Below are 11,614 nucleotides of genomic sequence, written 5' to 3'. Positions count from 1 at the left end.
TGTGACTTCAAACTTCCGCGAGACATTTTTTTATTTCGATTGGACATCCAAAGATCCTATAGTTCTTCTGATAAACTGGCGAAAAACTGTTGAGTACAACCTTAGTAGTACCTCAGAATGACAACCTTAGACATCTTTCTGCAAAACGATCGCAGTGCTCTCTGGCGGCATTTTTGAGAACGACACGTTGGGGTACTTTAGGTAAACACGTTGCAGTCGGATAAGATCCACATTGATCGTATCGAGCGATTGCACAGGACTGTTACTAGGAGGTTATAACCAACATGGTCCCTATAGGTCTTCTGAACTGCCTTTGTTGGTCCCTTGTATAGGTCCTCTTCTTCATCTCGATTCGTTGCTGACCACTTACCATATTCTGTCTTATCGGTATCTGTTTGCTATACTATCGGTAGACTAATTAGATAATCAGATTCCTGAAAGAAGCTCAATGGATAAAAATGGTAAAATAAATTGTATTTGGAAGATGAAATTAAATAATAAAATACGAAAAGAATTGAATAGCAAGAAAAAAAACCAGACAGAATTATTACTATTTTTAGTATTATTTACCATCGTAATTAAATCATATAGGAAAATAATATTTTTATCGTTAAATATGTAAAATATGTGATGTTGTAAACATAAGAGCTAAAAAAAAACAAACTTTGCTTAAAAAATACCGCAATAATACCTAGCTGCTGCAAAACGTAACCCTAATTGCCATGCGATAGTATACATTCAGGCGCTGTTAACGCTAATGTTACGGAATTATACCGTGGAAATCTTGTACGTTAGACTTTGTTAATGTTTCCCGTTTTATGAATTTATATGTTTTAGATAATAAAACGTTGAAAAAGAGAGTAAAGAGAAATAAAAAAAACTTTGTATCCCATGCTTGTTCGTGTAATATTTCTTAAATGAATAGTGCATACTTTCAGGCGTATTTTGTAAATCAATGGTGTTAGGTAATAGTGTTAATGGGTGGATTAATGAAGTTATTATTGATTAAATTATACTCTTTGTGACCACATTTTACACGTTGAAACTAATGCTAAAACCGTTAATAGTTAATATTAATATTGATCATGATAATAAATATGTAATGTTTTCGACAACCAATTGGAAAATAATGTAAGGTAAATGCTTTATTTTGTTATTTATCATTGACGAGATAGTATTGCTAAATGCATGTTTTTTCATAAAAATAAAATTTACTATATTAATTAGAAAAAAAAAATTCAAGCAGCACAACTTGTCGAAAATCTTGTTAATTGCATTAGCGCCATCTATGTGTGAAAGTGATGTGTTAGCAGATCCAACAACCACAGTACGGACAACCACACAATTGTTCATTTGGCTGATAACGTTGCCCTCTAGCTGTGGCTAGCTTAATATCTTTATGTTCAAAATTTGACTACAAGATGTCGCTGTAGTGCACACTAGCGTTCTCTATTGGGAAGTAGTCAACTTATCTGTTTATGTCATTTTATAGCACAACTCAATTTATAGTTCACTTGAAGGTTTATAAAAACAAACAGGCATTTCACGAAATACGCTGTAATGAGGACCGCTATAACCCGGGAAAATCGGCGTAACTTGAATTTCCGCGTCTGTCGAATTCGTGAGTAAAATCGTTTATATTTCAAATTTAAGTTGACTTCCTTCTCGGCACTTAATTTATTTCTCAATTCAGCCGACTTTTTGAATTTGTTACTTTTTTGCTTAAATTTTGTGCTTACACTAACACAGTTTCGAATTTTTTAAAACCGCGAATCTCCGAATCCGTGTATTAGATAAAACACGTATTTCGGTAAGTGCCTGTATTTTTTATTTTTATCGCTTCAGAGGGTTTTTCTCAAAACTCAATTGTAGCATCGAACTGAAACTAGGGCGAATTTTATTTCGCTCATTCGCCATACTCGCAGTACTCAGCGAACGTGCCTCGTTGGTTATAAACAAATTTGACAGTTGCTTTTTGCACAGTACCGCACACAAACACATCCATGCTAAACTCATTCGGCAAAAGTGTCCGCTGTCTTTCGCAGAGCGCATTCCGCAAACGGAGCAACATTAAACCATACAACCCCCAGTGCGTTAGCAAGTGGCAACATGTTTAAAAACACGTTCCAGTCGGGATTCCTGTCGATACTGTACAGCATAGGTAGCAAACCACTTCAGATTTGGGATAAAAAGGTTCGCAATGGACACATCAAGCGCATCACCGACCAGGACATCCAATCGTTGGTGCTGGAAATCATCGGCACGAACGTTAGCACCACGTACATAACGTGTCCGGCCGATCCGAAAAAGACGCTTGGCATTAAACTTCCTTTCCTGGTGATGATTATCAAAAATCTGAAGAAATATTTCACCTTTGAGGTGCAGGTAAGTAAATGCCGGTTGGCGAACCTTCTCATACACCGGTGGCAATCGTAGTTGGCGTAGAATAACTTTCGGATGTGTTTCTATAGGAAGAATGCATAGTGGGCGTTGCCTTTTAAAGTTCATATGCCCTAGAGAATCCTCCCTGCTCCTTTTTTTTTCTTGCGGCATGTGAAAAGTTCAATGCTTTCAGCATAACAACCGAAGCGGCATTAAAATCCATCGGACACAGCAGTGGCAAGTGTCATGACCGTTGTCAAAACAAACCAATCAGTAGGCTGCGGAAATTGCGTGCGGGTTATGCGCTTTTATTTCTATGTTTATTATGGATATGTAAACATCTGGAACATAGACTCAATCATATTAATCGCCCAAATGTGTTAATATTTTTAGATGCTAGGCAGTTTTAGCCATAATTGTAGGAAGATTTAAATGTAAACATCATGAAATCAGGCCGATAAACAGCAACATCGACCGTTAAATTCGAAGTTTGTTTAAGTGTTGCCCGAGGGTTATCGTACTCGGGCGAAATCAGGTTCAAGACAATCATTGTCCCCTTTCTGTCTGTTGCGGTCTATTGGCATGTTTTCTGGGGGTGGAAGTTTCAAACGATAGACGATCAGCATTTGGTAGGGCATCGTTACCTTTCGTTTTAAAATTAGGCCCCTAGACATTTGTGTTTATACTTTCACTAAATGAATTAATCAAATTCACTTTCCGGAATGGTTTCGATTCGAACCGCAACTTACGCTTTCTTCTCCAAAATCTTCCTTTTTTTACACGAAAGGTGCTGGATGATAAAAATGTCCGTCGTCGGTTTCGGGCCAGCAACTACCAGTCGACGACCCGCGTTAAACCCTTCATCTGTACCATGCCGATGCGGTTGGACGAGGGCTGGAATCAGATCCAGTTCAATCTGTCCGACTTTACGCGGCGTGCGTACGGGACCAACTACGTGGAAACGTTGCGCGTACAAATCCATGCCAACTGTCGAATACGGCGCGTATACTTCTCCGATCGACTCTACTCCGAGGACGAACTACCGGCAGAGTTTAAACTGTTCCTGCCCATTCAAAAGCCGCAATCGAAAGCGATCGCACAGCAGCAGGCATGTTAGAAACGGACTCGTTCAAGAAAGTCACTAGAGTTAGTGTTGGAAGCAAAAGACTGGAGCGCATTTTCGTACATGTAGAATTAAGGGTGTTTAAATTAGTCTAAATGATGTCGTGTGCTTCTTTTAAAATCGTTTGATTTTGCTGCTCCAAATAGTATTGGCATTTGCATATATTTCTCACAACTGCAAGGTTTTCGGCAAATGGAGAATAATACAAAAGTGTCCTTAAAACAGATAAAAACGACAATAGTAGACCAAATGGCGCATACAGAAAGGTGAATTAAGTTTTGCAGTGGGAATGATGTGCTCTTTTGTTTATTGCTACTCTTGTTTTTGTTTTCCTTTTGTTACATTACGCGCTAAAACATTTGTGTGTTACAGATTATACTATTAGCCATAAAAACGTTCTTTTAAGAAATTACCATTATTATTATTAAAATTATACTTGCAGTCGTGTGGTTTAGTGTGACAGAGCAAAGGTTTAGGTTAAGTGAATGTTTGAACGAACATTTGGGTCAGATACAAACTGCCATGAATTTTGTATTTATAAATAATGAATAATTATAAATAACAAATAATGAATGAATAAATGATTGCGAAATAAATTAAAGAGGACGATGTTTAAATTAATAGTTCCAAGAATTGTTATTTGATATCTCGATTTGTTGCCATTTGCATAATAGGATCGAATGGAAATCCAACATGGAAACAAATCCATTTTGAAAGGACATATCAATAGCATCTTTATCTGTAGAGCTTCATATCTATTTGCTGGTATATTTCTTTTTCTTGTACCAGATAAGTTAGTCTTTGCTGGAAAAGAGTTGAGTCTCTGGTATCTTTTTTATCTTCAACAAGCAGCAACATCCAATCATTTTCGGATTGTGAAGAACAGTTTTTAGATTACTATTCCAAATTATCAATTTATAGTTTATCAACGATTATTTACCCATTAAGGTGAAAGCAAGCAACTTGGAAATTAAAAAAAATACAAAGGGACTAATTTGGCAAAGCAAGAAAAGAAAAAAAAATTAGCGCCCGGAAAAAAAGGTTTCGAATGGAGGCCAAGGGGGGAAAACAATAGAAAACACTGACAGAATCGACGAAAGCAACAAGAAATGGGTCACTGGAGTCACTCCAAGAAGATTATATGAAAACCCGTAATTGTTTGACTTTCACGGCCCGAACGCTTATGAAAGACTATGAGACAGTTTTATTGGACTGAATTAAGGAAATAGTAACATAAAATAGGCTGACGCAATGATACCAAAGGTACAAAAACTGCACTCTTTTAGTTCTTTGCGTCGGAAAGTGAGTCGTCAGAACTCTTAGAGAATCTCTTATTTTCTCATCAAGCGATTGCCACGTTGCGGTCCTTTCAACATCTCTAAAAGGTCGTTGGCTTGATTTTCTTCCGTTTTAGGCCGAAAAGTTCCGATTGTGAATTGATCCTGCTTAGCATTGTACCGTGCGCCAACAATATTGCCATACATTGTAATTTCGTTGCGCGGTACTTCCAGCGATTGGTGAATCAAGTTCATATCTACCGCATCACAGCCTTCGAGTGCAAAGACCAGTGCCAGATAGTACAGCAGCGCTTTTTTGCGTGTGTACTTCGTGACCTGATCGGATGTATTTGAAATGCTTTGGACACGCTGGAGAAAGTTCTGCCGGATCGGACCGTCCAGCAATTTGGTGAAGGACGAAATACTCCTGTTTTTTTTCGTTAACTGATACGCCTTGCGACCCGTCAGCCGCACCAACACATCCATGTAGATACACGTCCGAACAATGGCAAGGTTCGGTTCGGTCGTCGGTTCATTGGATTGCATAACCGCTTTTACCTTAGTCTCGAGGTAGCTGTTGGCCATGCGAAAATACTCGACTGGCATCTCCACCAACTTTTTGGCGGATTCGGTTAGGCTGCGCCAAACATCCGCACCGATCACTTTTTGGGCTTCGTACAGATTAGCCAGCGTTTTCGCATTCGGATTAGCCTTAGCGTGAAGTTCCTGCTGCAAATCATCATTGCTCACTGTGATTTTGGTCGTGCACGATTCCTCCACATCCTTTACCACGGTTTCGGCCAACATGGATTCCAGCTTCCCTTCCATTACGGACAGATCAATGCGGCTGTTACTTTTCTTCTCCAGCAGGTACGCCAACCGAGGGTTGAACTTTCGCTGTAGATTCTTCATTTGGCGCTCGTTCATTGCCTCATTCGGCTGATCGTACGACGGGCTATCGTGACTGATGTGCGTCAAGGTGCTGGATCGAACCTCGAACAGCCGTATCTTTCCTGTCGTCCGGTTACGTCGAGCCACGAAAGTATGCAACAGGTCGGGTTGATCTGGTGCCGCCGGATTCACCTTAATGTTACCGTAGTATATTTCTTTTTCGCCCGACACCAGGAGTACGTTGCCAACGTCTTCACTCACCGTCGATGAGCTCCGGTCGTGCGCTAGCAAACATTTCATAGCGTGCTGTCGGTGCTCCAGGTATGTTCCGAAATTTTCCACTATGTATGGTACAAAACACATGCGTGAATATCGATGGGCTCGAGTTGTTCCGGTACAGAAACTTACATATAACCGGGTGGTTTTGCTGTGGATTTAGTTCCTTAATCTTTGTTATTTTGCTTGCCATGGTGCCACCACGTGTTGCCGGCTTCACTTTCACCAACGAAATTATCTCACGTATGTTTGTTCTATTCTGAATCAGAGTCTGCAATCTGCCTAACGAACACTAATGCTGCTAAACTTCCGATCTTATGGGGAGCTTAGCAATTTCATTAATCTTTAATAATGTGCAGCAAATCTTTTAATACTGTGGAACGCATGCATAAAAAGAGCCACTGATATTCACTTGACATTTGCCGTATGTTTGTTTACGTCTAACGCGGTAGCTGTGTATGATGTACGGATCGATTCTTCGCCCAACCTAAACGTACTTTCCACGAAAAGCATTCCAATACAACATTGTATATTTACGTTAAAACTTTTGCTGTTAAGTGTATTGATGGAATAATGCAGATATTGCATGAAAAGCACTTTTGAATCTAGGAACGAATTTAAAAACGGAATTATTGCACTCCTGTGAATCTCTTGTGTCAAATGTAGCGAAATGTCTAAACGTCAGCCCGTGTGGTGCCTGTTTCACAAACGCTGCGCAAACGCATTTGTTGCCAAACAAAGAGTCGTGTAAACAAGAACAGCAAAAACAAGATGTTCTTCGTCGACCCACGTATGGAAAAGCAGTACGTTCCGTGAACCAAAGGTCATTATCATTGGAAGCTGCATCCGTAGAGATCAAACGTAGCCGAGGTGGCCTAGTGTAACAATCGTAGTCATCATTTCGTCCGGATAACACAACGCCTTTACGCGGAGTGCTCGAGTGTGCAGTGTTTGGCATTTGATCCGGCAAACGGGAGTCAGGTTTCAGAAGCAGCATTAACATTACGGTTTCAGATATTCACCGATAGTATTACGCTTGAAAATCACAACGGAAATGTTTAACTTGTTCTCGGCGAAGGAGAAAACGACCACCTCCGGAGTTGGGCCTCTGCAAGGCTACAAAATTACGGATGTCGAACGGAGTCGCAAGTACGGCGTGGCAGCTGATTCACTTCGCATGCTCCGGGCAAAGGCGTCCGAAAAATTCAAGGTAAATAACCTGATCGCCCTGGAATGTGTGTGGTTGTGTATGTGGCAAGGGACAATGGCATTGACCTGTTTGGCAGCTTGGCGTCCGATTTTGGCGTCGGTGATGCACCTTGCGGGCTATCGATGCATTAGCTGTAAGGTCAATGCTTTTTTTATAATCACCAGTACCATATCCGGGAATGGTAATTGTCCTTGATGGGTCTAAAATGGTACGATAAAACTCGGTACGTAAATAGCCAATGTGTCAAGGTCATATTGGTAGTAAATCTTGCCTTACCATTCTTGGCGGTTTGATTTAATTCTTAAGTCTAAGTGAAATTTATTGTTTTAATTTCTTGTACTAAAGATTTCGGAATGCCGTGTATATCTTGCCCAGGATGGGGTCGAGGTGACCGATGAGGAATATTTTCGGACGCTACCGGCTCAGGTATTGTTCGTCGTAGCAAGCAAGGATACGATCGTGAAGACCGGTATAATTTGTTCAATATTGCATCAATGCTAAGCGTAATGTGCTGATCAGTTTGTTTATTTGGAATTGCAGATTTTGAGCTGATGTACAACGCGATTAAATCGGCCCACACCGATCTGTTGCATGCGGGTGAACTAGCGCAACAATTCGTGAGCAATAATCAACCCGAAATTTCTAAAATTCTTTCGAACGCCCAGCGTGGTCGGGATGATCTGATTCAACGTAGCGCCCGAACGGAGCATGCCGAGTGGTTTGTAGGTAAGGAGTAACGATATTGTTGAACATACAGAATCCCGTATTATTTACTGTTTCATATGCTTTCGGTTTTACTTTGGAGGTATTGACGATCGTGCAGTGAAGACAAAGGAGGATGTTATGAAGCGACGTGGACAGGACCGGATTCGTGGATATTTTTACAAAACGAAGGATGAGCTCACCAAATGTTCGATGTACCGTGCCAGCCCGATGGCACGAGAGCTAATTGATGAGATGCTCGAACTCTTCCGGCAGCTGCTGGTGGGATTTGATTATTTTAGCTGCATGTTTGATCGTAGCTGTCAACGACGGCTAGAACTGAAGTCGGATAATACCGATGAACCGGACGCACAACGGATTCCACCGAAACGTTTAAAGTTGCTGGTGCAGAACTCACTCGGACCGAACTGCCAAATAGATCCGTACAATGTGGCACTTTGCAGTGAACTTGGGGATTTTCGATGTATGGGCGTGTGGAAGGATGAACGGTGCCGGTACGTTAGCCATCGTATCAATCCGTACGCTAGTCGGGAAAATTTGATTCTGTTCCAGGTGTGGAATCTGGACCACCAGATTGAGATCAGCCGAACCGTGTTGCCATCGATATTGGACAACGTGGAACGCATGGTATCGCGGGAAGGTGGCGCGATCTGCAAGCTGCATCGCCGCAAGGGCAAAACATTGTCTGTGATAACGTACTTTCTCGAGTTGTTTACGCTCAGCAACCTGAAGCTGGTGCACATCGTTTGCCATGACAAGACCGTCCACGAGTTGATCTCGAACGGGGCAATCATTTGCGATCGGTGTGAGGAGTATAAGTACATAAAACAATTTCAGCGTAACCTACGTTTCAAGAAGGACGCACTGCTGTAGGACAGCCGGTGTCCAATGGGGTTAGTTAAGTAGTGCCAACGATCTCGCGTGAATAAGTCAAATATTTAAGCAAAATATATATATTCTACAAATAAACGTTCACCTCATGTGCGCAATAATGTGTTCGCTATACTACCGGACAAGCGAGTTCAAGTTTATTTCTTTCGCTTTTGCACAATTATAGAAGAAAGTAAAGAGAAATTGAAGGTTATCGCGTTCTAGTCCATTTGGTCTTTATTTACATCAGTTCGGTTCATGTAGGACTATTCTTAATTTATGACCTTGTTGGCATTAACAATGGTTATCCTCCTTATACGTCTACAAAACACAATTAAACAATGCTTCCAATTTACATTATTTTTTACAACATACACTCATGCAAAATGAAACTAATACAGCCTAAAACATAAACTCCAAATCCTGAATGTCCATTAGTGGGAAATCATTGGCAGGTAGTTCCAACGGTTTTACGGACGAAAACCGTTGTTCCTTCATCGGCCAGAGCTCATCCTCAATCCATGGTTCAACGTCCAAGTCCGGCAGATCGAGCGGATCCGGACGGACCGGTGGTAGTGGTTTACGCTTGACGTTACACGATACTCCATTGAAATCGATCATCTGTTCCAGAAGATCATCCCGAAGACAGGACGCTTGTTCCCAGGCGTATTCAGCGTATTGCGGGGAGAACACATCATAGGAACTGTGGGACGGTTTGCGAGGCGCAGCTTTTTCGTTGTTTAGCCCTATTTTATGCAAAATGCCCCTCGTGGCTGATTTGATCTGTTTTTCCTGCGTGCCTTTGCCTTTGCCATCTTGGTGTGCAATGGTACGCTGAGTCTTGTTATTGTTGGTTAGATCTTTCAGTGCAAAAGCGGATGTGGATCGCGGTTCGTTTCCTTTCAGCGATTGAATATTTTCTGTGGAGGAGAGAGATTCATGTAATGCCGTAGGGCACTGTAGGCTTAGTACGTTATATTGCAACACTTACTTCCCGCGAATTGATTTCCGTTGGCTTGATTTTGGTTGTTAAAAATAGCAAACGCTCGAGCAGATGCCATTTTGTAAAGCTTTTCGAGGGAATAGTGTGACGCCGCGGATGGTAAAATTGTTTGTACAATGGATGCTGCAATAGGCGCAATCGGGAATCGTGTTCAAAATCGTCGCCTGCTACAATTTTCCGAATCTACCTAATTACGCGAGGAAATGCCGTTCTTGCGAGCAAAGAATCGACTGCGAAAAAAGCGCGTAGCTTCCTTTTGAATGACACAACTGTCAGTTGAGCTATGAAGAAATGAACACGGCAATATAGACGTATCAATTGTGTTACGGGTTGCTATAAATATGGCATAAAAAACTGAACTGAAATTATATCAGTTTTTAAACTGCAATAAAACTATACTGGAAATACATATTTAAAAATACGGTTGATTATTTGTGTGAGAAATTTATAAAAATATCCATTTTTAAATTAAAATGAGTCAAAGAGGCAAAGTTAAGAGAAGTAATCAGCAACCTCTAGTTGTCCTGCATACGATATACGTGTGGGATGCTTATTTTAATTTCGGAAGTTAAATAGAGAGTCAAACGAGAAGCAACGACGCAATGATGAGGGATCTAGGAATGTGCCTTTGCTTTTTCAAAGCATTGGAGAGATCACATATACACACATCACATATACTTAAAGTGTACACCCAGCAGTTGAAACAGGTGCGTTAAGTAAAATAAATATTCAAATATATTCCGGTAGACGAAACAGCTAGCCATTAAACAACAAAATCGATAATGCATGACACACAGTAGATGGCATGTCTCAGTCATATCGTTTGGAACGAACTGCTTATAAAGATTATTATTGTTTTTTTTTCTTAGCATAAACGACTTATTTTACTTATAGACTTATTTTAACTCGTAGCCAGATAGTCACGTCCTTCTTACGGGGGATTGGTTCGCTTGGGAATTTGGACCGGTCCTGTCTTATGTAGACCGGTTCCGCAACCAACACACAATGCTTATGATCTTATCTAACACCTGTTATAGACATCTAACCTTGATCGCGTCGTAGGATCAAAATAAGGTTCGATCGAGGAAACTTGATCCAGGAAGTATACGAAGGCCATGCCGGAAGCTCCAAACTAACTTGAACTTGATCCACCGAATAATGACTTCGTGATCTATGATTATGGTACTAGAAAAAAGATATCAGAGAATAGTTGGCAATACAATATAGAATCACATAGGAATTGGAATCAATCAGCCGTAAAAAGTGACAAATGAAGTTCGATTTGAAAGCCTCCAACGAGTCGGTCAGGGGCAGATACTACTAAAATTATGTGAGGTGAAGAAGAACTTGTTTTTTTTTAACAAATCTTTAATTATGACTAATAAGTTTTATTTTTTTTTTATTTGAAAATGACCGACATCTAGCTGATATGTGAAATTTCTAAAAACCATGTTATGTTAGCCAGTAAAAATAGTAATAGGAAAAATGATTTAAAAACTCATCTTTAAAGCATTTTTCAATCAATTGTCAGTTACAATGCAAGAAGTTTCCCCCGTTACTTCTATTTGTTTTGGGGGGGTAGTTGATGTAACCCCACGTTTTGCAAAACCATTAACACATTTTGACGTCATCAGTGAAACCTGGCACAGTTCGTGCTATTTGTATGCATCAGGACGACTCCTCGACACGCTAAAATCTTCACAACCGAACACCGGTCCTCGCCCGCTGCATGGTGCGGAGGATTAACATTTTGATTGGTTGCGTGAATCATTTCGCGTCCCATGGATCTTTCTTGAGAAGCTTCTTCATCTGTCGATCGACACGTAACGGGCAACTTTCCAGCCAAGGTACGGGTTTTC

The 11,614-nt window shown here is 40.7% G+C and overlaps 4 protein-coding genes across 4 annotated transcripts; 2 read left to right on the top strand and 2 right to left on the bottom strand.

Annotated features, from left to right (window-relative positions):
• The first annotated feature begins 2,109 nt into the window (after positions 1-2,109).
• Positions 2,110-3,499, top strand: LOC128716045 (cilia- and flagella-associated protein 20-like). The gene is made up of 2 exons (XM_053810969.1): positions 2,110-2,385; positions 3,170-3,499. The coding sequence occupies exons 1-2, from the start codon at positions 2,110-2,112 to the stop codon at positions 3,497-3,499; spliced, it is 606 nt and encodes a 201-aa protein (XP_053666944.1).
• A 1,337-nt stretch (positions 3,500-4,836) lies between these two features.
• Positions 4,837-6,142, bottom strand: LOC128712410 (uncharacterized). Its single transcript, XM_053807303.1, has 2 exons — positions 6,082-6,142; positions 4,837-6,014 (listed from the first exon to the last, which is right to left on the bottom strand). Exons 1-2 carry the CDS (start codon positions 6,140-6,142, stop codon positions 4,837-4,839), a joined length of 1,239 nt encoding a protein of 412 aa, XP_053663278.1.
• Positions 6,143-7,003: 861 nt separating this feature from the next.
• Positions 7,004-8,755, top strand: LOC128714328 (DNA fragmentation factor subunit beta). Its single transcript, XM_053809204.1, has 4 exons — positions 7,004-7,159; positions 7,505-7,628; positions 7,700-7,885; positions 7,965-8,755. Exons 1-4 carry the CDS (start codon positions 7,004-7,006, stop codon positions 8,753-8,755), a joined length of 1,257 nt encoding a protein of 418 aa, XP_053665179.1.
• A 399-nt stretch (positions 8,756-9,154) lies between these two features.
• Positions 9,155-9,813, bottom strand: LOC128715093 (uncharacterized). Its single transcript, XM_053809976.1, has 2 exons — positions 9,744-9,813; positions 9,155-9,672 (listed from the first exon to the last, which is right to left on the bottom strand). The coding sequence occupies exons 1-2, from the start codon at positions 9,811-9,813 to the stop codon at positions 9,155-9,157; spliced, it is 588 nt and encodes a 195-aa protein (XP_053665951.1).
• Between the last annotated feature and the right edge of the window lie 1,801 nt (positions 9,814-11,614).

The sequence above is a fragment of the Anopheles marshallii genome, chromosome 3 (assembly GCF_943734725.1).
Source record: "Anopheles marshallii chromosome 3, idAnoMarsDA_429_01, whole genome shotgun sequence".
Lineage (NCBI taxonomy): Eukaryota > Metazoa > Arthropoda > Insecta > Diptera > Culicidae > Anopheles > Anopheles marshallii.
The sequence above is the reverse complement of the archived record's forward strand: the minus strand, read 5'-3'. Positions and strand labels throughout refer to the sequence as shown.